This window comes from Dendrobates tinctorius, unplaced genomic scaffold (assembly GCF_039654945.1).
Source record: "Dendrobates tinctorius isolate UK_male_01 unplaced genomic scaffold, ASM3965494v1 ptg000081l, whole genome shotgun sequence".
Taxonomy (NCBI): Eukaryota; Metazoa; Chordata; class Amphibia; order Anura; family Dendrobatidae; genus Dendrobates; species Dendrobates tinctorius.
The window spans coordinates 12,529,618-12,557,356 of NW_027361749.1; the positions used below are offsets into that span (position 1 = coordinate 12,529,618).

At 46.8% G+C, this 27,739-nt stretch overlaps 1 protein-coding gene across 3 annotated transcripts in view; it reads left to right on the forward strand.

The window, feature by feature from the left end:
- The window catches only part of SPIDR (scaffold protein involved in DNA repair), a 787,075-nt gene that overhangs the window by 212,330 nt on the left and 547,006 nt on the right, over window positions 1-27,739 (forward strand). For all 3 annotated transcript variants that reach the window (XM_073583752.1, XM_073583754.1, XM_073583753.1), the window contains exon 6: window positions 7,160-7,383. In XM_073583752.1, coding sequence (XP_073439853.1) covers window positions 7,160-7,383 — 224 coding nt within the window. The remainder of the gene's footprint in view (window positions 1-7,159; window positions 7,384-27,739) is intronic.

The window sequence follows — 27,739 nt, forward strand, 5'->3', positions numbered from 1 at the left end:
TTCGGGTGACGTTAACCCGTGCACACTACTTCACCTTCTGGTGCATCTGCCATTGCTCAGCAGCGGTCTTACCAACTACCGCACGGTGGACCCCGGGCGGCGAACGCACCTCTTAACTGGGATGATTTAGCGAATCCTGCTTTGAGCAGGGGGTTGGACCAGATGGCCCAGGAGGTCCCTTCCAACTCTACGATTCTATGATTCTATGATTCTATTATTTTATATCTGGTGCGTTCCGCCGACCATAACATTACACTAGCGCCAGGGTCTGGCTGGCAATGGCGGACGTGCAGCAGCTGCAGCGCTACATTCGGCAGCTGGAGAGCAGGTTGGCGGCTATCGAGATCACCAACTCAGCTGCGAATGCTGCGCTAGCTGCCGCCCAGACGGTCGCTGAGGCCGTCTCACATGTACCCACACTCTTGCCCTCGCCGACAATCTCTTCCCTCCCGCTCCCCGATAAGTTTTCGGGTGAAAGCGCCACCTGTAGGGGATTCGTCAGTCAGTGCTCCATTCACCTGGAGTTGCTGGCTGCACGGTTTCCTACAGAGCGGGCTAAGGTGGGCTTCATTGTCTCCTTATTGTCTGGCCGGGCATTGCAGTGGGCCACGCCATTGTGGGAACGTGATGATCCTGTGGTTCAGGGGCCTGCTGAGTTCCTCGCGGCTCTGAAGCATCTCTTCTTAGGACCACGGGTCACGCACGATACGGCTCTCCAACTGTTGTCATTAACACAAGGGTCACTCTCGGTTAGCCATTATGCTGTCCGGTTTCGGACATTGGCTTCCGAATTGGAGTGGCCGGACAAAGTATTAGTCCCAGTGTTCTGGAGAAGCCTAGCTGAGCACGTCAAGGATGCTCTAGCTACCCGAGATATTCCCACAACTCTGGAGGAATTGATCGCCGTCTCCACCCGTATTGATCTCCGGCTCACGGAGCGCGGGTTGGTGAGGACTCTATCCAGACGTAAAATTAACCTGGCTCCCACCTTTACCGAACCGCTGAGCCATTCCGCACAGGAGTCTCCCTCCACCGAGCCCATGGAGGTATCTCGCACCGGCACTAAGCCACGTCAGGTGCGGGGCTCCGTACGCTGTTATCACATGTCCTCAGCGGCCGAAGGGACGACCCCGTTCCATGGTTGTAGGTGGTGGCCAGTCCCAGATGGAGTCCTTTTCGCCTAAGCCGGTATTCCGGGGTACCCTAGATAACGGTTCCTCCACCTGGGAGGCAGAGGTCACTCTGGATTCCGGGGCCGAGGGGAACTTTATGTCCTCGAGTTTTGCCCAGAGTCACACTATCCCTCTGGTATTACTCCCACAACCTCTGACCATCAGGGTGGTGGATGGGGCACCATTGCCTTCTCGAGTGACCCATCAGACGGTCCCACTCGGTCTCGCCATGTCCCCCTCACATCGGGAGACCCTGTCCTTGCTTATTATGCCTCATGGCATCGATCAGGTACTCCTTGGGGTTCCCTGGCTTCGTTGTCACTCCCCTCACATTGAATAGGCTTCGGGGAGAATATTGGGCTGGAGCAAGGACTGCGAGGGTAGGTGTCTCAGGGACAGTCTTCAGGTAGCGTATACGGAGCTGCCTACAGACCTCTCCACGCTCCCTGAACCTTACCATCAATATGCGGACGTCTTCTCTAAGAAGTCCGCGGAGACACTCCCGCCGCACCGTCCCTATGACTGCCCGATTGACCTCCTGCCAGGCACAGAACCTCCTCGAGGTTGTGTTTACCCATTATCTCTCCCGGAGACGGAGGCAATGTCCCAATACATCCGGGAGAACCTGGCACGGGGCTTTATCAGGAAGTCGGTGTCACCGGCCGGGGCAGGCTGCTTCTTCGTTCAGAAGAAGAGCGGAGAGTTACGCCCTTGCATCGACTACCGGGGTCTCAATGCCATCACGGTAAAGAATAAGTACCCTCTCCCGTTGATCTCCGAGTTGTTCGACAGGTTGCGTGGGGCGCGACTCTTTAATAAGCTAGATCTACGAGGGGCATACAACCTGATCCGTATTCGTGAGGGAGACGAGTGGAAGACAGCTTTTAATACTCGGGATGGCCATTATGAATATCTGGTCATGCCCTTCGGCCTTTGTAATGCGCCCGCTGTCTTCCAGGACTTCGTCAACGACGTCTTCCGTGACATGCTTTCTACCTCGGTGGTGGTCTATCTGGATGACATCCTCATCTTTTCGCCAGATTTTCCCACCCACCGGAAAGATGTCTGCAGGGTATTTGACCGCCTACGGGCGAATTCCCTGTTCGCCAAGCTGGAGAAGTGTCAGTTCGAGCAGGAGTCCTTGCCATTTCTGGGCTACGTCATCTCGGCCCAGGGGTTGGCTATGGATCCGGCCAAGCTGCAAGCGGTTATGGACTGGCAGGAACCCCATTCTCTTAAAGCGGTGCAGCGCTTTTTAGGGTTCGTTAACTATTATCGCCAGTTTATACCCCACTTTTCCACCCTGGTAGCTCCTTTGGTTGCTCTCACAAAAAAAGGAGCTAATCCTAAGGCGTGGACCGAACAGGTTTCTAAGTCCTTTTCCTCCGTAAAGTCCCACTTTGCAGGCGCTCCCATTTTACACCGTCCCGATGTGGATAAGCCGTTTATCCTTGAGGTAGACGCTTCTTCCGTCGGTGCAGGAGCAGTCCTTTACCAAAAGGATGCTCAAGGTCGGAAGCATCCCTGCTTCTTCTATTCTAAGACCTTCTCACCGGCGGAGAAAAATTACTCCATCGGCGACAGGGAGCTGCTGGCCATGAAATTGGCTTTTTCCGAGTGGAGACATCTCCTGGAGGGAGCCCGGTTCCCCTTTCAGGTCTTCACGGATCATAAAAACCTGGTCTATCTTCAGACGGCCCAACGCCTGAATTCCCGTCAGGCCAGGTGGTCGCTCTTCTTTTCTCGCTTCCACTTCACCCTACACTACCTCTCCAGGGAGAAGAACGTCCGAGCAGATGCCCTCTCACGCTCGGTGGTCTCAGCGGAGGCGGGAGAAGCGGAGCCTCGGTTAATTCTCCCTCCGGAGAGTTTTACGACCGTGGCTCCTATCGCTCTCGAGACGGCACCGCCAGGCAAGACCTTAGTGCCCCCTCGGCTACGGCCAGAGGTTCTTGCCTGGGCACATGCCTCCAGACTAGGTGGCCATTTTGGTAATAAACAGACCACCGAACTCCTGGCAAGGTCATATTGGTGGCCGCATATGGCTCGAGACGTCAAGGCATACGTGAAAGCATGCGTCTCGTGTGCCCGGAACAGGCCCTCTAGACAGAGGCCGGCGGGGCTCTTGTTTCCCCTGCAGTAGCGGATAGACCATGGGAAATGGTGGGCATGGACTTTATAGTTGGCCTGCCCAAGTCCAGTGGCAGTACGGTCATCTGGGTGGTTACCGACCATTTTTCCAAAATGGTACATCTGGTGCCACTCGCACGCCTACCCTCCGCCCGAGGTCTGGCCGTCCTGTGCATTAAGCATGTATTCCGTTTACATGGTATGCCGGACAAAATCGTAAGTGACCGAGGTCCCCAGTTTGCGTCTCGTTTTTGGAGGGAGCTCTGCAGCTTACTCAGCATCTGTCTTCCGCCTACCATCCCGAGACGAATGGCTTGGTCGAAAGGGCCAATCAGACCTTGGTCACCTATCTACGACATTTTGTCTCTGCCAGGCAGGATGACTGGGCATCCTTGCTGCCTTGGGCTGAGTTTGCCCTAAACAATGCGGTGGCCGATTCCACTGGTCAGACGCCCTTTCTCCTAAATTATGGTCAACACCCTCGCGTCCCTGTCCCAATGCCGGTGTCCTCCGCTGACTCCAGGGTGGCAGACTGGGCAGTGGAGGCCCGGGATATTTGGGATCGCACGCAGGATGCTATCCGGGCATCTAAAGAAAGGATGAGGGCATCCGCCGACACGCATCGGCGACCCGCACCAAGCTTCTCCCCTGGCGACATGGTGTGGCTCTCCACCCGGAATATCAAACTGCGGGTCGAGTCTCCCAAATTCGCACCACGTTACATTGGACCGTTCAAGGTCCTCGAGCGACTTAGCTCAGTGGTCTACCGCCTGGCTCTTCCTCCACATTTGGCCATATCGGACGTGTTTCATGTGTCCCTCCTCAAACCAGTTCACATGGTCCGGTTTTCTGAACCATCCACCGGGTCATCAGACTTATCGTCTGACGAGATTGAGGTTAACGCCATCGTGGGGCGCAGGTTTGTCCGTGGCAAAAAGTTTTATTTGGTGGACTGGAAGGGTCATGGTCCCGAGGTTCGGACCTGGGAGCCGGTGGAGAACATTCATGCACCGCTCCTGATCGTGGCTTTTGAGCGCAGTGAGGCTCAGAGGGGAGGGGGCCCTAGGAGGGGGGGTAATGTTAGGCGTCGGATTCCTGGCACTGCACAGCGGGAATCCAGAGCCAGACATCCTGCGGTCTCCCATTCTTCCTCGACCGCTCCGGGTGTTGCTCAGCAAACACGGCGAGCCAGGCTTGCTGCTCAGACTCGCTCTGGCAGTCTGGATGTTGCTGCCACCTCTGGTGCAGCAATGGCAGCGCAACCTGCTTTGCAGGGAACCGCTCCTGAGGCTAAGTCCTCATGCCGTGCTACTGGGCATGCCCGCAACTTGACCTCTCACTGGAGAGCAGGGGTCACATGCTCAGGTCCTGCGTCGGATCTGATTGGTCCTTCCCAAGCTAATGGAAGGTTCCGGAAGCGCATCGCTATAAAAAGCCCGCAGGGCGGCTCTGCGATGCACTAGTGTAGACTTATCTTGCTATGTGTGTGAATGGTGACGGATGCATGGACTGGTGGCTGACTCATTATGAAACCCCTTCCCTCGGATAATACGATTGGTGACAGAGTGTGTTCTTAGGTCAGCACCAGGTAGAGGCAAGCTACGACACAGTGCTCCTTCGCCTACACTAGCGTCCTTCGGTGCCCGGTCCTCGGCGCCGACGCTTGCGGCTATAGTTGCCGCTGCGCTGCATTAACAGCAGCTATTGGTGTTCGCGGCTGCGACGCCACACGCTGACTCCTGTGAAGATAACAGGGCCAGCACCTTTGTATATATTTCTGGCAAGCGACTCTGTGTCTGAACAGAGCCGCTCCTAGCGTTCGGGTGACGTTAACCCGTAAGCACTACTTCACCTCCTGGTGCATCTGCCATTACCCAGCAGCGGTCTTACCAACTACCGCACGGTGGACCCCGGGCGGCGAACGCACCTCTTATTATTTTATATCTGGTGCGTTCCGCCGAACAGTGTGTGTGTGTGTGTGTGTGTGTGTATATATATATATATATATATATATATATATATATATATATATATATATATATATATATATATATATACATATACACACACACACACACACACACATACAGACAGCTCTGGCAAAAATTAAGAGACCACTGAAAATGTTTAATTTGTCTGATTTTTCTCTTTATAGGTATATTTTTGAATAGAATGTTAATTGTTCTTTTATTCTACAGGAAGGTGTATATCTTTGTACCGTGTTGGCCAGTAGATAGAAAAATATTTAGAATTGAAAGTCCTCAGTGGTTGATACCTTTCAATGACTAACTGAAAAAAATGGTAACAAATTACAAGCTTTCGAGACTAATCAGGTCTCTTCATCAGGCATTCACTAATACAAAATCCAAAGAATCACTTATTTATGCACAACACAGCACAGAAAAAATGCAATAGATAAAACAAATATCGTGAAGCAAAACTATCATTATGGGGGAGTGATAGACAGTAATGGCCGTAAATATTGGACCAGTTCATAGATAAGGAGTGAAAGTATTATTGTCCTCTGATTGGGGTCTGGTAATGTGTTGTGTGATGCCACCACAAGGTCTTAGGAGCAAATTCCTTAATTGATGTAAAAAGACATAAATCCATGCAACACATTCATTCCTGCACTGAGAGTGTCAAAGGTCGTCATGAGTTTGTACTCCCAGACTTTTCTGTCCCTCTGAGATGTGAAGTTACCTTTCAATACCAGTAATTTCATGTCCATGGTGCTGTGATCAGGCATACAAAAATGTTTTGCCACAGGTAGATGCATTCTTTTTTCTCTTATTGTGTGGCGATGAGAATTCATCCTTGTTCTCAGTTCTTCCCTGTCTCCCCCACATACAGACCCCAGTTGAACATTTAGTACAAATAATTAAGTACACCACATTAGATGTGACGCAGCTGAAAACCTGGGATCTTGTAGTCCTGATGTGAATTGGGGATCTTTATCTTGTCCGTGGTCATTATAAATGGACAGGTTTTACATTTTTTCTGGCTGAAAAAACGCAGCAAAAACGCACTGTGTGCACACAGCCTTAAACTGTTTACTGTTCCATATATTCATTAACCCCTTTTACAACCAATGATGAACATAGCACGTTATGAGCTGTTGTCAGTTCCCATACCATGATATGCTATGTCCGTCATGCATTTAAACTGCCACTTCATGTTAACACGTATATTTGTGCACCTGTACATTAATTTAATACTGAAGGCTTGCGGGACCTATTTTTTTCTTTTTAGTGGTTGCACGATCATATTTTCTCTTCACTTTTTAACCTGCTTTGCAATATCGTTCTAGTAAACAACATTAATGCTCTGGCAATACAAGTTGTTTACGGCTCCCAAAACTTTTGTTCTTGTTAAAGTCTGACTGCTTTTCCGCCCTTCCTTCTTACCATGATATTCTCCTCTGTGGTGCTGTATACCAAACATCTGGATGAGCCCTACTACTGAATTTTGACCCCTTTCCCTACATGGTTCCCTATCCTAGCAATACTATAGATTCAAGTTACTTTTTGGGGTTTATTTTCCTATTTTCCTTGTTTATCAGGTTAGTGCAATCCTGTCCCAGTTTCTGGGTTACATTTTTTCATAACCATGTTTTTGACTCCATGATGAGATTTATTGATATTTCTGCACTATTATTGGTAAATGGAGATTTTGCTATTTGACCTGTTACATACCCATGTTGTTTTATGAATCTCCCTACCAGCACGTTATATATACCTTTTTGTTATATTTCTTCCACAAATAACCAGAGGAAGTACCGTAACTGGTATGTTGGTACAATTATATCATTCTATTTATCCTATTTTATGACAGTCTCATTTGTTTCTTTGTTTTAGTTTGTAGATATTGTTGAATATTCTTCTGGTGATCCACCTGATGAACCTACTGCTACCAGGGCAGATAAGTTAGTAGGCGATAAAAATGATGTGCACTTCGGTGGGAAGTCAGCAAGTGAGTGGTTGAAGACTGCACAGGTTATGCTTCAAACACCAGAAAAGAAAGCAAATGTTCGCTCTAAAACTCCAGAGGACTCTGCCAAGAAGAAAAAACGTTTCCTTAGGTAGGCATTTCTTTTAAACATCCAATTTTCCTGTAGTATTGTGAGAAATGTAAGTCATAGAGATATGCATTACCGTAGTCTATATTGCTGAGTTTACTTTATTATATATCAATAATGTAATTAGTTTTTCATATTTCAAAAAAAATCTTAATTATGTAGCATCAACTTATTACTGCTTTTTGTTCTGACGGCAAAAAAGGTGAGAACAAAGTTTAGGATCCCAAAGTTCAGATTTGCTTCCACCCTGCAAGCAGGAACAACACAAGGTGTTAAGTCACCAATGCAAAACGTGTGTGCAACCTTAAAACATTTTTTTAAATGGGCAATTTGATCGAATTATTTAGGGGAAAAAGTTTTTTTTATGTTTGAAAAATAGTGACTTTTTTAACAAAAAAGATGGATTCCTTTATGAAGCTCAGCTGTGAACTAAGATTCCATGAGTTCATAAAAAATACACAATAGCAAACTTAAAAAATACCATGGGATGTTGAATTAGTCAAGCATTGTTTACCTAACACATTGTTAGTGTATTGAATTCCTTGACCATTGTTCACTTTCACACATTGGTAGGGCATTAAACTGGTCAGGCATTGTTTACTTTCACACATTGGTAAGACTTTGGATTGGTCAAGCATGGTTTACTTGTACACTTTGGTAGTGCAATGGATTGGTCAGGCATTGTTTATGTTAATACGTTAGTAGGGAATTGAATTGGTCAAGCATTGTTTACGTTAATCCATTGGTAGGGCATTGAATTGGTCATGTTTTGTTTACTTTTCACACATATCACTAATTTAATTAAACTGTAATTACATCGATGCTCATGTGAGGACACCGAGAAATCAAAGTTTAAACACACAAATAAATGGGTTTCACATCAAGCTGTACCTGCATTTTTTTCACCAAAAAGCGCTGCAAAAAATGATAGCAGCGTTTTTGTAGTTAACCATTGCTTTCTGTGGTTAAAATAAACACAGCAAAAATGCTAAAAGAATTGATATTCCGCAGTTTCGAAATTGCATCAGTTTTCCATTTCAGTTACGAAAAAATGTGTATGTATGAGATTTCTGAAATCGCATAGCTTTCTGCTAGTACTGTAAGTCTATGTGCGTACGTTGCGTATTTGCTTGCAGAAATGTCTGCAAGGTTTCTGCATGTCTTGGCAGAGAAATGCAGCCGAAAAAAATGTGAGTTTTTTTCTGCATTTTTTTGTGATGTGTTTTTGCATGCATGTTTTGATGTGTTTTTGTAAATCCATTGAGCTAAATAAAGATGTATTATTTAAATAAAAAAGAATTGTGATGTTATTTCCTTGTTCAACCTCTTCTTTTTCATTCTCCATTTTGGAATTGAAGACCATAATGTCATTACATACCATGTTCAAATTTATAATGTTTACACACTGCAGGAGCAATGACCTCCTGTCAGTGTATCACCGTGGCCAGGTGAAATCGCCGTGGGACAATTGGTATTAAATGGACTATGGCGGAAAGGTGAGTATATGTTGGTTTATTATTTTTGATTGTTTGCAGGAGACGAGGGCTTTGAGGATTAAGCGTTCGGTGAGTATGTATTTTGTATGTAAATATGTATGTAATACTAATTATGTTTTGATTTTTTTTTTTAAATTAAACACAGGCGCCGGGTGATGAGACTATTCTCCCATCATCGGCTCATGTTGTCTCTGTATATGTGACAAAAGACGTAGCTGGATGGGAGAGTAGTAGTCCCATCAGACGACGCCTAAGTACAGTCACTGTGGGCTGTTCGTCACATGGGCAGGCAGGCACACACAGTCAGAGACAGACACATACACATTCTCTGCCCACACTCTTTTCCTCCTCCTGACATCATTTGCTTTGACAATTTACAGCGTTTTTGGCAGCAAATCCGCAAACCTTTTTACACCTGCATTTTTGCTGCAGATTTGACTAACTCAATTGAAGTCAATGAGTCAAAAACGCTGCAGAAATGCAAAAAGAATTGACATGCTGCAGAAAACAAAACGCTGTAAATACGGACAGAAATTTACTGATCATTTGAACAAAACACCTCTGGATTGTCATTGAATTGCCTTGCATAAATATTCCATTGCGTTTTTGGACTATTTACTCTCGATAAAAAAACCCACGAAAATGCATCAAAAACGCATCGTGTCCACATAGCCTAAAAAGAAGTTTTTAATTTCCATAAAAAGTGCAGCAAAAATGCAACTTGTGAACATAGCCTTTTTGTACATCCGCAGTAAGCTTCCTCACCTCTCACTAGAGGTAGCTGCAAGCAGTCATCATTTGTTCTTGTCTATTCAGGGAACTTGGAGTTATGTTTCATAAAATCAGAAGATCAGTGCTCAGCTATAAAGATGTAAAATTACTAAAATATATAGCTAATTTTGGACCAAAAAACAACAGGATCATGTAAACAGCGATTATTTAAAATAAAAAAGCATGCTTTTTTCGTCTTTTTGTGAAATATTCAGGTTTAGTGAGGTCCCTTTCAACTCTAACATTTTATGATTCTAAGCCTGAAATATTAAATGTGCAATTCAGTTTACAGTGTAAAATGAAACTTCATATGTTTTCTATTTTATTTTTCTTATTTCCTTATGTATAATGGACCATGACATTTTTAGCAAATATATTCCAGCATATTCTCAAGTTATAGGTCAGGATTGTCTCTGCCTGAGACAACACAGGAATTGTTGACACGATAGAGTACTCATCTTTTCCAAGGACCACTGCTAACCTCAGTATCTCATTTAATGCACTTTTTTGTGCTGAAAAACTTGTCATTATGGATCTAATTTAGGGGGCTCGAATTAAAATGGAGTCCAGGGCCACTTATATAAATTCTGTTTTCGCATGGTTTAATTCAGGCTACACAGTGACTTTTGGCTGACACAGTCCCTCACACTGCACCCCTGAATACAGATATGTACCACATCATTAATATATAAATAGCCATTGTGCAACCCACCATTCAAAATATAAATAGATATGCCAGCATTGTGCCCCCCATTTTAGGCACTTTTCCCCCTGAAAAAATATAACTGAATTAGCCACTGTGCCTCTCCCCCCAATGCATTGTAATACCATGTCCTCTGTCCCACCCCGCCTCCAATTCATTACAATTACATGAACTCTCCACCCCCAAATTCATTACAATTATATGTACTTTCTCAAACCTCCCACCTCAGCCACGTAATGTTCTTCCCCACTGTGTTTAAAACAGAATAAGGAAGCCCTTAACTTCTCCAGAGGCCCTTGGTGCACCACTAGCCGGGAACCTGCTAAATGACACAGCTGGCTCAATGACATCTTCACACTGGCTGAGATTTGGATACCACGCCAGGCAGGAAGCCGGTAATGGCTTGCTGCAGCCACTCTGTGATTTGCTATTGCTGGCAGCTGAGCTCCTGGAATGGTCCCTGCCCGACGACGCACGCTGCCAATGGTGGGGAATAAAGACTATACTGAGTGTAATCTGGCAATGTGCTTCCCCGGAGAAATGTACACCAGGACGCATAATTGCCCTCATTATTATCTGGCCCTGACTAAGGTCTGTGTATCAATATGTCCACAGTTGACAGTCTAAGTACCTTGTTATTAGATTGTTGTTTCTTTGCCCTAAAGCAGGGGTCCCCAACCACCGGTCCGCGGCCCAGGAGCGGGCCGTTGCAGTTCTGTTGCCGGTCCGCGGAGCCACGGCTCAGAATGCTGGACACAAGGGGAGCCAGCGGCTGTAGCACTGTAGTGCCGGCTTCCAGAAGACATCGATATTCACCCTCAGTTCCTGCATCCCTGTGGGGCGCGGCAGCTTCATCCAGTGCTGTGCGGTCACGTAGTACCGCTCATTAAGGTCATGAATATGGACGCGACTCCACTCCCATAGGCGTGGCGTCCACATTCATGACCTTAATGAGCGGTACTACGTGACCGCTCTGCACAGGAAGAAGCTGACGCGCCAGGATAGAGATGCAGGGAAGTTCATCGACGGTGTGAGGGTAAGTATGATGGGGGAGGACGGGGGAGCCCAGCCATGCATACAAAGGTGGGAGCGGAGCCATGTATACAAGGGTGGGAGCAGAGCCATGTATACAAGGGTGGTAGTGGAGCCATGTATACAATGGTGGGAGTGGAGCCATGTATACAAGGGTGGGAGCAGAGCCATGTATACAAGGGTGGGAGCAGAGCCATGCATACAAGGATGGGAGCAGAGCCATGCATACAAGGGTGGGAGCGGAGCCATGTATACAAGGGTGGGAGTGGAGCCATGTATACAAGGGTGGGAGCAGAGCCATGTATACAAGGGTGGGAGCAGAGCCATGCATACAAGGGTGGGAGCGGAGCCATGTATACAAGGGTGGGAGCGGAGCCATGTATACAAGGGTGGGAGCGGAGCCATGTATACAAGGGTGGGAGCGGAGCCATGTATACAAGGGTGGGAGCGGAGCCATGTATACAAGGGTGGGAGCGGAGCCATGTATACAAGGGTGGGAGCGGAGCCATGCATACAAGGGTGGGAGCGGAGCCATGCATACAAGGGTGGGAGCGGAGCCATGCATACAAGGGTGGGAGCGGAGCCATGCATACAAGGGTGGGAGCGGAGCCATGCATACAAGGGTGGGAGCGGAGCCATGCATACAAGGGTGGGAGCGGAGCCATGCATACAAGGGTGGGAGCGGAGCCATGCATACAAGGGTGGGAGCGGAGCCATTTATATAAGGGTGGGAGCGAAGCCATGCATACAAGGGTGGGAGCGGAGCCATGCCGAGGCGTGAGTTGAGTCACATTCACATTATACAGTAAATGTTATAATTAAATAAGTATGCACTACTAAACTACAACCCCGTCCATAGCCCCGCCCCCTTATGACCAAAGCCCTGTCCCTGCCACACCTCCATCCCCGTCCTGCCGGGCCATGGAAAAATGGTCTTGCTTGAAGTCGGTCCCTGGTGCAAAAAAGGTTTGGGACCACTGAGGTTTTATCCCAGACACCACAAACCACCTGGCAGAACTCGTACCTGTTCTTGGGGACATTGTGTGACCAAGTGACAGTGGTCATGTCATCTCTAGTGACATCGCCTCTGCTGCCAGTGTGGATGTCACGGCTACAATGCTAGAGCACAAGACGTGTAATTACAGTGCACCATGTGCCATATCTTCTAGGTTAGTGCACGTCACTTGAGGAATTAGCTGCAGCTACTGAAATACATTTTTCTATCTAGTTTGCCAACACTTCCTGGACAGAAAATGAGCAGAAAATTTTTAAAATCATTTGCGTGCGTTTTAGTATAACATCTGCTTCCATTTCTTTTCCAGGTATGCAGAGCATTCATTTTTATATATTCTATGCAGGGTCCCACTTATGATGCTGCCTCTTGTGTGACTAGTGCATGTTCAGAACAACTCCTGCTGCACATGTGCCGTATGGGAGAGTGCCAGCAAGAGCTTTGGGGTCCTGGGTTCAAGTCCCACCAAGGACAACATCTGCAAGGAGTTTGTATGTTCTCCCCATGTTTGCGTGGGTTTTCTCCAGTTTCTTCCCACACTTCAAAGACATACTGGTAGGGAATTTAGATGGTGAGCTCCAACGGTGTTAGTGATTATTAAGATTTTCTTACTTATTTATAAAGCACAATTGATTTCATGGTGCTGGAAAGAGGTTCATACAAAATACATATATAAATTACAATGAATAAGCTAACAATGAGAGACTGGTACCGAGGGCAGAGACCCTGCTCTCATGGGCTTACAATCTACTCAGATAATAATGCTCGTAAAGCTCTGCAGAATCAGAATATGATGCTGTTATATAAGGAAGTTACAAAAGAAATCATACAAGGAGCTGACAGTCTTATTCTGTTCAAGCTACTTGCAGTCAAATTTAGCACTGTGTTGATACATGATAGTACAAGAAAAAAAATTGCAAACCTCCTGTACCACATGACCTCTACTAGGGATCAGACTATTTAGTTCTCTCATTTATTACGAATAAATTAATCCAGGAAAGACTTAAAATGCAATAGGGTCTTCTCTGGAGTAACAGGAAAAAGTAAATCTCAAGTTGTACTCACCTTAAGGGCCTGTCACACTAAGCGATATCGCTAGCAATATCGCTATAACTTGTGACGTTATAGCGATATTGCTAGCGATATCGCTGTGTGTGATACTTACCTACAACCCGCTCCCCCGCTGGTTATCGCTGATCGCGCGAGAACAGGCTGGACTGTTTCTCGTCGTCAGCTTCCTGCGGCACTTCCTGCTGTGACGACGAGCGACGCGTGGAGCCGGTCGGGAGGACGCAGGATCGCCTGGTGTGACAGGTAAGTAGCGACCCCCGTCCCCAGCGATGTCGCTAGTGAGATCTGCCTGTGTGGCAGCTCACTAGCGACCACTTAGCGATGTACCAGCGATCCTGACAGCGTCATATCGCTGGTCGGGATCGCTGGTACATTGCTAAGTGTGACAGTACCCTTATAGAGTTCTGACAGTCACAACTCCTATTAACATTTGGAGAACTAGGGCTCCAGATCCACCAGAGAAGATAAGATGAAGAAGATAAGATGCAAACAAGTAGGAAAAGGGAATGTGATACCACGCTACAAATAATCCACCAGGCGATGAGAGAACAATAAAATACACTATATTACAAATGCGGTTTTTATTTGTCAACGCATTTCAAAGTATATAAAACTTCTTGATTAGACCAAACCACAATAATCACATCCACTTTTCCTACTTGTTTGCATCTTATCTTCTCTCATTTATTGTAATACAGCGATTGGTAAACTGGTTTTTGGCCTCTGAATAACACCTTTAACCCCTTTCTGATATCGGACGTAATATTCTGTCCATGTGACCTGGGGGTACTTGGCCACGGATGGATTATTGCGTCATCACGATTGGCTGCGCACACAGGGGGTGCGCGGATGATCGCCGCTGGGTGTCAGCTGATTCTGACAGCTGACACCCGGCACTAGGTGCCAGGAGCCCGGCACTTTAACTCTCGAAATGCTGCGATCGAATACGGAAGCCGGCAGACGGGTGATAGCCCCTCTGCCTTTGGATCAGAGACCCTGCGGGGGTTCCGATCGCGTTGCCAAGGTGACCCAATGTCATCATGATGACATCCGGGTCACCAGACCTAGCAAACTTGGTGATCATGCGCAATGCATGATCAGCAAGTCTCTGTCAGAGCAAAGCTGACAGTTTCTGTAGCATGCAGATGCTGCTTCATCTGCATGCTATAAAAACGATCAGCCTGCAAAAAATGATTGTCCCATAGTGGCACAAAGTAAAAAAGATAATGTAATTTTTTTAAATAATTGTAAAAATATGCTAAAAGAACAAAAATAATAACAAAATCAATATGTTTTCTATCACTAAATAAATATTTGAATGATATAAAATCTAAAAAAATAAGTACAGATTTGGTATTGCAGTGTCCGCAATGTCCTGACCTATAACACTACTAGTTAACCAGTTTAGTGCACACCATAAAAAAGGCAAAAAACAATGCATTATCATCATACCGCCGAACAAAAAGTAAAGTAACACGCAATCAAAAAGACGGATATAAATAAACATGGTACCACTGAAAACTTCATTTTTTCCCGCAAAAAAACAAGCCGCCATACAGCGCCATCAGCAGAAAAATAAAAAAGTTATAGCTCTCAGAATAAAGTGATGCAAAAATAATTATTTTTTCTATAAAATAGTTTTTATTGTATAAAAGCAAAAAAACAAAAAAGATGAGGTATCGCTGTAATCGTACTGACCGGAAGAATAAATCTGCTTTATCAATTTTACTACACACGGAACGGTGTAAATTCCCCAAAAAGAAATTCATGTGTTGCTAGTTTTTGTTGATTCTGCCTCCCAAAAATTGGAATAGAAAGCGATCAAAAAATATCATGTGCCCGAAAATGGTACCAATAGAAACGTCAACTCATCCCACAAAAAAACAAGACCTCACTTGACTCGGTGGACCAAAGTATGGAAATATTATAGTTCCCAAAATGTGGTGATACAAAAAATATATTTTTTGCAATAAAAAGCGTCTTTTAGTGTGTGACAGCAGCCAATCGTAAAAATCCACTATAAGATTTCTTTCACATGTCCTGAAATTTCTGATAGCAGAGATGTCAGTGTCTGTGTCTGTAAAACTTACGGCACACGTGTGGCATGCGTATGCCATATTAGTACCACACAGACGGGTGCCAGGGAAGAAGCGTTACAGTAAGTGCTGTTCCCTGGTGCTGAACACGGCTCACATCATTCTCCCCAGGTCAGCACGGCTGGGAATGGAGCTTCACTGACCAGAGGTAACCTCGATGACATCTCCCCGATCACTGACGCCGCGTTCCCAGCAGCTTATTCACATCAGTGGTTCTCAGCATGGATGGTCGCATTTTGGCACCGTCCGAAAACTAATTATCCCCCAGACATGGATTACGGCGTGGGACAGAACGACCAACAGGTATGGAATATTGTTGTTTTTTTAATTTTATTGCAGGAGATCGAGGACTTCAGTGGAATAGGTGTTTGGTGAGTATAACTGTGTTTGTTATTTTTAAATAAAAAAGTAAAACTGTGTTTTGTTTTATTTCTAAGAGAAGACTTTATTGTGGCTGTGTCTTTATTTACCATGTAACTATAGGATTAGTAATAGATAGGTGTCTTAAAGACGTTTCTCCATTACTAAGTCGTGGGCTTGATGTCACCTGACAATACAAAGGTGACATCAACCCCACAAATATGAACCCCACTTACCACCGCTACAGGGCAAGTGGAAAGAGCTGGGCAAAGCACCAGAATTGGCGCATCTAATAATGTGCCTTTTCTGGACCGATGTGGGTTGCCATTTTTAGGCTGAGGGGGTCAATATCCATGGCCCCTTACCAGCCTGAGAATACCAGCCCCCAGCTGTGAGCTTTTAGTAAGGCTGGTTATCAAAAATGGGGAGGGGGACGCCACACATTTTTTTTTTTTTTTTTTTTAAATTATTTAAAAAAAAAAACAACAAAAAAAAACAGCGTGGGATCACCTCTATTCTCCATACCCAACTTTGCTGAAGATGACAGCTGAGGGTTGCAGTTTTACCTGGCAGGTTATACAAAATATAGGGGAACCCATGCGGTTTTTTTTAAATTTTTTTATAATGGAGGGGGCGGCTGATAAATACCCCCATCAGGCGCTCCTGCTATCACTGTTATTAGCAGTAGCGGTAGGCTAGGCGTAATAGTCCCATCAGGCGCCACCTGCTGTCTCATTTATCACTTAAATGTAACTCTCATCATTCTCCTCTGCTAGTGCCAATCTCCTGCAGAGCAGGGGAGAATGATGAGAGCCGTGATCAGCACTCTGCACCGGGAACAGCACTTACTATAGCGCTTCTTCCCTGGTGCCGATGCATGTCACATGGATAACATCCATGTGTGTTATGCGTATGCACGTCTGCGGGACGTTTTATGGCCCGTTTTGTCATTTAAAAACGGACATGTCAGCGTGTTTGAACACGCTGATATATACACAGACCCATTCATTTGAATAGGCAAATAGCGCTCTGTTCCTCCTGAGTCTCTCCATATGGCTAAGTAATACTGTACAGTCACATATGGGATATTGCCAGATTCAGTAGTAGTTGTGGGACAAATTTTGCTGCCATTTTTATCCACTTCTTGTGTGAAAATGTAAAATCTTTGGCTAAAACGAAATTTTAGTGGTAAAAATGTAGTTATTTTGTCTTCACTGCCCAATGGTATAAAATTCTGTGACACACCCATTTGTCAATATGATTACTGCACCCCTAGATTAATTAATTGAGAGGTGTAGTTTGTAAAATGGGGTCACTGATGGGGGGTAATGGCACCTTCAAAACATAATAGTAAAATCTGGCACTTCATGCCTTCTGAGCTTTGCACTGTGCCTGAAAAATATTTCCCAATTACATGTAGGGTATTGGCACACTCAGTAAAAAATGGACCTCAGTTTGTTGTAAAAAAAGGTCCTATTAGCCCTTAGAAAAATTAATAACTTGGGGCTAAAACAACATTTTAGTGGTAAAAATATAATTTATTCTTTCTTCACCGCTTAGTGATATAAAATTCTGTAAGGCGCATGGTGTGTTAATATGATCGCTGCACCCCTAGATGAATTCATTGGGGAGTGTAGTTTGTAAATTGAGTTCACATATAGGGGGTTTGTGTTGTTCCGGCACCTCAGGGGCTCTACCAATGTGACATGGCACTCTCTCTATTCCAGCAAAATCTGAACTCCAATATGGCGCCTCTTCCCTTCTGAGCTTTGCACTGTGCCTCAAGAGTAGTATTGACCTACATATGGGGTATCGGCATACTCAAAAGAAATTGCGCAACAGCTTTTGGGGTCCAATTTCTCTTGTTACCCTTAGGACGTAAAGATCATTTAAAAAAATGATTTTTTATTTCTACGACTACGTTATAAACTTCTGTGAAACACTTGGAGGTTCAAACTGCTCACCACAAATCTAGAGAAGTTCCTTGGGGGGTCTAGTTTCCAAAATAGGGTCACTTGTTGGGGGTTTCCACTGTTTAGGCACATCAGGGGCTCTCCAAACACGACATGGCATAAAATCTCAATTCCAGCCAATTTTGCGTTGAAAAAGTCAAATGGCGCTCCTTCCCTTCCGAGCTCTGCCATGCACACAAACAGTGGTTTACCCCCACATATGGGGTATCAAAATGCTCATGACAAATTGCACAACCACTTTTAGGGTACAATACCTCCTGTTACCCTTGGCAAAATAAAAAAATTTGGATCTGAAGTAAATTTTTTGTTACAGTTAAATGTTTTTTTTTTTTTTTTTTTTTTTTTTAATATTTAAAAATTCCTGTGAAGCACCTGAAGTGTTAATGAACTTCTTGAATGTGGTTTTGAGCACCTTGAGGGGTACAGTTTTTAGAATGGTGTCACTTTTGGGTATCTTCTATCATATAGACCCCTCAAAGTGACTTCAAATGTGATGTGGTCCCTAAAAAAAAATGGTGTTCTAAAAATGAGAAATCGCTGGTAAACTTTTAACCCTAAGGCTGTGTGCACACGCTGCGGATTTTGCTGCGGTTCCGCAGCGGTTTTGGCCGCTGCGGACCCGCAGCAGTTTCTACTGCGGTGTACAGTACCATGATTCCCTATGGGAATGAAAAACCGCAATGCAGACGGTGCGGAATTTTCCGCGCGGATTATCTGCGGTTTTCAATCCGCAGAAAGAATTGACATGTCAATTCTTTCTGCGGATTCTCCTGCGGTTTGCCATCTCCTCCATTGAGGAGATGAAAAACCGCAGGGCAAAACCGCAGAGCAATCCGCAGGTAAAACCGCAGGTATTTTGACCTGCGGATTTTACAAAATCCGCGCGGATGAATCCGCACCTAATCCGCAGCGTGTGCACACAGCCTAATAACTTCCTAACAAAAAAAAAAAATTTGGTTCCAAAATTGTGCTGATGTAAAGTAAACATGCGGGAAATGTTACTTATTAAGTATTTTGTGCGACATATCTCTTGCGATTTAAAGGCATGAGTATTTAAAGTTGGAAAATTTCGAAATTTTTGCCAATTTTCTTTTTTTTCCCCAAATAAACTTAAGTCATATCAAAGAAATTTTACCACTAACATGAAATACAATATGTCACGATAAAACAATCTCAGAATCACCGGGATCCTTGGAAGCGTTCAAGCTTTATTACCTCATAAAGGGACAGTGGTCAGAATTGTAAAAATTGGCCTGGTCATTAACATGTAAACCACCCTCAGGGGTAAAGGGGTTAAGAGGCTTGAATAAAGATAATCCTATAGGATGCAGCTTAAACAATTTCTTTAGAGAACATTTGATAACTTTTTCAACTTGGTGGCTATAAGAAACACCTCTGGGTGGCTAAAAAAAGAGAAAAAAAACTCCGAAATTTTTTATTTTTCTTTATAGCCTGGACCCTGGTAGTGTTGAAGTGCAGCAAATAAACATATTTTCAATAACTTGAATTGGTTGCAGCAGTCACGTGTTGTAGATGAGATGTTAACAATACTGCCCTCTAAACAGCGACAGTCAGAGAGCGGTGGAGAGATAACAGAGCAGCAGAGATTTACAGTATGTTCCAAAGTAATGCTTATTGTGTATTCTGTGTTATTGTCTGCCTTTGCCCCATTTTTTTTTTCTAAAAACTGACAACCTTTCTAAATAAAGTGCAAAATAAAAGCACTGATGTGAACTAATGAGCAAGCATAATAAATGCTAAATATTGTATAAGCAAATATTACTGATTAAAGGGAATCTGTCACCAGGTTTTTGACTCATAATATGAGAACAGCATGATGAAGTGACAGAGAGTGGGCTGGTGCTGTAATTGTCATGAAATCATTGTAATATCAGCTGGAGATTATCAGTAGAGAACTCGTAAACTTGCTGCCACATAGTTCTCCATATTTAGGAGCTCTGCATTACCCCGCCCCCACCGCTAATTGGCAGCTTTCTGTCAGTTTGCAGTGTACACAGAAAGTGTCCAATCAGCTGTGTGGGCGGGGTTATACAGAGTCTCGCAATCAGAGAACTGCTAGATTTGCAACAGATTTTTAAAACACTGCTACAAGAAGCAGCCCAGTAAGTGCTGGAATTAGGATCTCTGCCCCTACATAATGCTGCTCTCAGATGGGGTAGTAAAAATCTGGCGACAGATTCCCTTGAACAATTACTGACATATAGATTGTTTATACTTGCTTACAAATTTTCTTGTCTCCTATTTCCTACTTCTGACCAGGTCAGTGTATCTTCTTGGCCTTTGTTCAGAATATGCCAGCATACAGCACAGCAGACTTTTCCTATACAGTTTGTTTTGTTTAGTGAATGGATGTGGGAGCAGCCATCAAGACTGTGGACCTTTGTCAGACATATACCTCATGAATGTGTATGCATGACAAAAGAAGCAAGCATAATATGCATTTTTATCCTTAGTCGATTGTTTGTATGGAAATTACTTTCTAGTAAGAACTCTGTTAAATATCGGGTCAGTGGGTAAAAGATTGTGGTCTACTTAAAGGGAATCTGAAACCAGGATTTTGCTATTTAATTTGACTGCAGCATAATGTAAGGACAGAGAGCCTGATTTCATTGATGTGTCAGTTACTCAGTAGCTTGCTGTAGTTTCAATACAATCAGTGTTTTATCTGTGGGAGATTATCACTAGAGGGCTAGGACTCACATCCACACCAGTCAGGCTAATCTGTGTAACCCTGCCCCACCACTGATTGGCTGGCTGCTAATAAACAGTGTATACATGAAGCTGCCAATCAGGGTTGTGGGCGCGGTTATACACCACTCCACATTCTGACCACTGTTGCATCTACAACAGAAAAAACATGGATTCCATCAAAACTGCACTAAGCAGCCCAGTAAGTGAGACATGGCTGAAATCAGGGTTTCTGCCCCCCCCCCCCCCCCCGTTGCTATGTTGCTCTCTGTTTACATAGAAAAAACCTGCTGACAAACTCCTTTTAAAGCGAACCTGTCACCAGGTTTGGCCTATATGAGTTACAGCCACCGCCTTTCAGGGCTTATCTATAGCATTCTATAATGCTGTAGCTAAGTCCCCGATCTGACCTGCAAGAGAAGAAAAATAACTTATACTCACCTGCGGGGCGGTCCGGTCCGAAGAGTGTTGCAGGTCTTGGTCCGGCGCCTCCCATATTCTTGCGATGCCGCCCTCCTGCTTGCTTCATGGCTCCCTGGCATAGCTCTCTTGCGCAGGCGTACTTATCTGCCCTATTGAGGGCAGAGCAAATTCCTGCAGTGTGCGGGCGCTGGGCCTCTCTGACCTTTCCCGGCGCCTGCGCACTGCAGTACTTTGCTCTGCCCTCAACAGGGCAGATAATTATGCCTGCGCAGGATCGCGATGTCGGGGAGCCTGTGTGAATGATGCAGGGACGCGTCATGCACATGAAGCAAGCAGGAGGGCGGCGATCATAAGAAGATGGGAGGTGCCAGACCAAGAAGAGCGAAACCCATCAGACCGGACCGCCCCGCAGGCGAGTATAATAAGTTATTTTTCTTCTCTTCCAGGTTGGATCGGGGGCTTATTATAGAATGCGGTATATCAGCCCTGAAAGGTGATGACCGTAACTCATATCCGCCAAACCTGATGACAGGTTCCCTTTAACCATGGAGTGCAGTGCCAAAGGTTATGGCATACATTTTCATAGGTTTTTATTAATTAAAATTGCCTCTACAAAAATTTGTATTTAGAAAAGTGTGGTGTATACATACTACTAACTCTTAAATTGTTATTTCCAGGACGTCCACCTGACAGCACCATGGAGGACGTCCTCCTCCTCCTTACAGGGACAGGAAAGCACACGAGAGGTTAAAAGGGCATGTCCCACCCCCTTTCCCTCAGTGTTTTTCCTGTCCCTGCACGGAGGGACACGCGAGAGCTTACCGGAGGGGCCCAGGGGATCGTGCGGCCAGTCCAATCCTTCCCCTGTGAAGAGGTCCCGGGGTCGAAACTCCCCGGTGGGGAGTCCCTCGGCTCCAAAGGCCAGGAGCAGGACATAGCTCCTGGAGGGAGCCGTTCCTCTCGGTGGGGGGGCTCTCGGCTCCAGGATGGGTCGGCTCCCCGCAGGCGGCTGGCCGAGCGGGCACCGACAGAAGTGGGCGCAATCGGGGCTGCAGGCCAGGCGGGCCGGGCCCCGCGGCGGGCCGAGTACCCGCAGGATGGCGCCGACGGCTGGCAGCACGGGAGGCCGGAACGCCATAGCAGCGGCTCCATGCAGGCGGCGGGACCGGGGAGCCGAGCGCGGTCGCGCGCAGAAGCCCGGCAGGAAGCGGAGGCGCGGCTTACCAGCGTCACTTCCGGTGACGTCAGACGCCGGTTTCAATCCAGGGCGCGCGCGCTCCTGGCCCACAGCGCTCTCCAGAGTCGTCACAGGTCGGTCCAGGCTGTGTGACTGCATTGGTCGCCAGGAGCAGGATGGAAGGCAACGCTGCAGCTGGCGGAGGGGTAAGTGCGCATAGCGCAGACCACCCTCCCCACCCATCCCCACAGCCCAGATCTGATTAGGTGCCCCTTATGTTATTAGGAAAAGGGAACCCCGGCAGAGTCCCCCTCGGGGAAGGACCCGTTAAAGCCACCTCCAAATCAGTCAGATGTCCGGTGTGCAGAGTAAAGCTGCCAGACACCTATAGCAAGACCCTATGCGGTCCCTGTACCTCCAGGGTCATTGGCGAGGAACTGCCATCCCTACTTTCCGAAATGAGGTCGCTGATAAGGGAAGAGATTCAGGCTACAACCCGGCGTCGGTCCCCCAGCCCTGGGCCAAGTCGCAAGCGTCCAAGGTGGGAATCAGTTCCAGTATCAGAAGCGAGCCCTAGCGAGGATTCCGATTTCCGGGACTCAGACCAGGAGGAAGAAGGCGAGATCCTGGGGGATAGTCAGGATCAGAACAGGAAGTACCTATTCAGACTGGAGGATACGGACGAGCTGGTACACACGGTCAGAAATACCATGCAGATGGAGGAAGTCCCCAAGCCACAGTCCAGACAGGACTTAATGTTTGGAGGACTGGTGTCCCGCAAACAGGTGGTGTTCCCTGTAAGCGAGCACATCAAAGCAATGATCCTGGAGGAGTGGAAGGAAGCGGAACGTCGGTTGACACTCTCCCGAGACTTTAAAAATAGACTGCCCTTCGATCCCGAGGAAACTCGGGCGTGGGAAGAAATCCCTAAGATCGACGTCCCAGTCGCCAAGGTTACTAAGAAAACGGCTATCCCAGCCGAGGACTCATCCGGTCTTCGAGACCCGATGGATAGAAAGGCGGACGTCTTGTTAAAAAGAGCATGGGAGACGTCGGCGGCCCTGATTAGAGCCAACATAGCAGCCACCTCGGTGGCTAGGTCTATGTTCCTGTGGTTGGGGCAGTTGGAGGAACACCTAACCAACAAGACCCCGAGGTCAGAGATACTAGCATCCCTTCCTCTCTTGAAATCAGCCACGGCGTTCCTGTCGGATACGTCGGCGGAATCAGTAAGGTTTGCGGCCAGAAACAGCTCCCTCTCTAATGCGGCCCGGAGAGCAGTCTGGCTTAGATCCTGGTCGGGGGATAACCCTTCTAAAGCAAAGCTATGTGCCATCCCTTTCTCGGGCCTGAGGGTGTTTGGGCCAGCCCTTGATAATATCCTTGAGCTGGTGTCCGATAAGAATAAGGGGTTTCCGGAAGAAAAGCCCAGGCGGCCCCAGTCCTTTCGGAGAGGCTCCTTCTTCAGAGGACAGTCGGAGTTTAGGGGTCGGGCGAGGTCTAATAAAAGCTCCTACAAAGGCTCCTTCAGCCAAAGTGGGAGGAACAGAGGTCCCCCATTTGCATCGACATCTAGATCGAGGAGACAATGACGCCATAGGCATTGGGGGGAGACTTCGCCACTTTGCAGCAAACTGGTCACGAGTCACCAACAATCAGTGGGTCCTCAGAACCATCAGGGAAGGTTACAGGATAGAGCTCTATTCTCCTCCCCCCGGCAGATATATTACCCCCACTGTCGTCCGGGAGGACTCCGCAATGTGGTCGGATCTTCAGGACATGTTAGACTCAGGGGTCATAATACCAGTTTCACCGTCAGAAAGAGGGAAAGGGCACTACTCTTCCCTGTTTGCGATCACAAAGAAATCCGGCGAGGCCCGCACCATCATAAACCTGAAGCCACTAAATACCTGGGTCAGATACAGGAGGTTCCGGATGGAATCAATCCGATCCGCAATTCCTCTAATAGACAGGGACGCAGTTATGTGCACCCTAGACCTAAAAAAGGCATACTATCAGGTTCCTATCCATCCCTCATCCCAAGGCCTACTAAGGTTCGCGATCAGCTCACCAGCCCGGACCTGCCATTTCCAGTTCCAGGGTCTTCCATTCGGGTTGGCCTCAGCTCCCAGGATCTTTACGAAGCTGGTGGTAGAGGTGGTGGCCTACCTGAGAGATCAGGGTATTGTGATTGTTCCGTACCTGGATGACTTCTTATTGGTGGCAAGATCCAAAGAAGCGCTCATCCGAGACAGGATCCGAACAACTACTGTGATGGAGTTCCTGGGCTGGGTGATCAACTGGGAGAAGTCGGACCTCACACCAGACACCAGAAAGGTATTCCTGGGAGTCCTCCTAGACTCAGCCGACAGAATATCCTGGCTACCCGAGCAGAAGCAGAAGTCCATTCAGGCCAGAACCAGAGGCCTGTTGAAGCGTCAATGCTCCATAAGGGAAGCGATGGAGGTCCTGGGCCTCATGACGGCCTGCATCCAGTGCGTCCGTTGGGCCCAATTCCACTCGCGGTTGTTACAAAGAGAAATTCTCGCGAGGTGGGACAGGAGTCAGGCGTCGCTAGACAAACCCCTAAGGCTCTCAGGACGAGTAAAGGAGTCCCTTCGCTGGTGGTTACAGTCCAGGAACCTTCAGGTGGGCGTGCATTGGACAACCTCTCCATACGTGGTAGTCACCACAGACGCAAGTGCGTGGGGATGGGGAGCCCACATAGAAGGGAAGATCTTCCAGGGGAAGTGGCCAGCAAGCATCAAGGCCAGATCCTCCAATTTCAAGGAACTCTTCGCGGTCTGGGAAGCGTTGCGGAGAAACCGGTCGGTACTAAAGAGCCGTCATGTCCGCATTTTATCCGACAATACAACAACAGTGGCATTCCTGAAACACCAGGGAGGAACCAGACATCAACCACTACAGGCACTGGCGGAAAAGATATTCACGTGGGCAGAACGGACAGTTCGATCCGTGACCGCGGTACATCTAGAGGGTTCCCAAAACGAAGTGGCAGACTACCTGAGCAGACAACAGATCCACCCGACAGAGTGGGAATTGAACGTAGAAATCTTCAACCAGCTTTGTCAGCGCTGGGGGACCCCCAGTATAGATCTCTTCGCAAGCCGGAAGAACTCGAAGGTTCCCATATTCTACTCCCTAAATCCGATGGACCATCCAGAAGGCGTAGACGCCCTGAGTCAGACTTGGGGAGAATCCCTCTCTTATGCGTTCCCACCACTGGCCCTCATACCGGCAGTGCTCAGAAAGATACGCGAGGACCACGCAAGAGTGATATTGATAGTGCCATACTGGCCGAGGAGAAGCTGGTTTTCCCTTCTGGGAGCCATGGCAGTAGAAGATCCAGTCGAACTGCCCCTGTGGGAGAACATCATCCACCAGGGCCCGATCCACCACCCGGACCCAGCAAGACTCCATTTATCGGCTTGGATCCTGAGAGGGACATCCTGAAGGCAAAAAGATTGTCGGAGCAGGTCATATCCACCCTTCAGGCCAGCAGGAAGCCGGTGACGTCGGCAATTTATTGGAAGATATGGAAAAGATTCTGTCTGGAGGGTGGCAGGTCCGAGCTCGTGGCAGGCACCCCTGATCTCCCTAACATACTAGGGTTCCTGCAGGCAGGTTTTAATAAAGGCCTCAAGCCCAGCACTCTAAAGGTCCAGGTTTCAGCTTTGAGCGCCTTCTTCGATTATAAGTTAGCTGCACATCCCTGGGTGATAAGGTTTATAAAAGCCACACAGCGCCTGCGCCCCACGATTAGGCAGCTCACCCCGCCTTGGGACCTGGGCCTGGTGCTTCGGTTCCTCTGCTCGGACACTTTCGCCCCTAGTGAGAAGATAGCCATCCCTGCTCTCACTCGTAAAACGGCCTTTCTAGTAGCCATTACCACGGCCAAAAGAATAGGGGAGATCCAGGCCCTATCCACTAAGGATCCATACCTCCAGATAAGAGAGGACAGTATAATCCTAAGGTTAGACCCGGCGTTTACCCCGAAGGTAGCCTCTACAAGAAATCTGAACCAGGAGGTAGTGTTACCCTCTTTCTGCGATAATCCCCGAAATGAGAAGGAGCGGCGGCTCCACTCGCTAGACGTGAGGCACGCAGTTATAGAATACCTAGAGGCCACCAATAGTTGGCGTGTCGACCCGAACCTGTTCGTTCTCTTTGGAGGTAGGAATAAAGGGAAGAAGGCCTCTAGGGCGTCCATCGCGCGTTGGATTACCTCGGTAATCTCGGATGCCTACATGGCTGAAGTCGCCAGCCCGCCTGATTCCTTAAAAGCCCACTCTACGAGTGTGGTATCGGCCTCATGGGCCGAGCGGGCGGGGGCGTCAGTTGATCAAATTTGTCGAGCGGCAACCTGGGCTAGTCTTAATACGTTCTGCAAACACTACAAACTAGATGTGTTAGCTGGCCAACAAACCGCATTTGGGAGAAAAGTTCTCCAGGCAGTAATCCCACCCTGAGGAGGTGCTTTGGTACTCTCCATGGTGCTGTCAGGTGGACGTCCTGGAAAATAGGTATTAGACCTACCGGTAATGATGTTTCCAGGAGTCCATCCTGACAGCACGGGTAGTTCCCTCCCTGTTATGTTATGCTATGTTGTATTATGTTATGTCATATGCTGTAATATGATTGTTTCATTAAACTGTTACTAGCATCATCCACCTTGTGGTACTTGTCAAATCACTGAGGGAAAGGGGGTGGGACATGGCCTTTTAACCTCTCGTGTGCTTTCCTGTCCCTGTAAGGAGGAGGAGGACGTCCTCCATGGTGCTGTCAGGATGGACTCCTGGAAACATCATTACCGGTAGGTCTAATACCTATTTTCTAACTCCCTGTTTGGCATAGGTATTAGATCAAAAACCGCATTATATAACAATTTTGAAGGTATTTTCTGAATGTTTTTGTTTGTTTCAGTAACCTGATTTGATATTTTCTTCTTTTGGAAATCATTTACATTCCATTGCTATTTCTGTTGCTGTCGACACTTGGCAGTCAGTGGGCTTTGAATCATATGTCACTTTTTTCTGAAGTAAAGTTTTTTTTTTTCTCGTTTCCTGAGAAAATCACTAACTCCTCGTATTCCAGCATGGGAATATGACCAATTTTGTTTTCAGCTGTTGATTAGTTTCTGAACTGGGTTGTTGGCTTGTATTTTCTTCAGCCGTCTGTTTTTCGCAACTTTGTAAATACAAAACGTTTTGGAGAAAACAAACCAAAATATCTCCCACTGCTTAAGAGAAGGACATTAATGGGGTGCTACCTAACATTTTGCTTCATTAAATCTCATTTCTTCAAAGGATAAAAGGGGTCCTTGGGAGAGTCCTCTCTGTGGTCCTATCATCACACCTGGCAGAGACAAAGAAAGTGATGGAGGGGGACAGTGGAATTTTGTTTATGACATTACTGGTTCCTATGAAATTTTAAGCAGTGTCTGGGTGTCTAGATTTCAATGGTTGTTAGTTTGTTTTAATAGGCATTTAAGTAAAATAAGGGATTTAATAAGCTG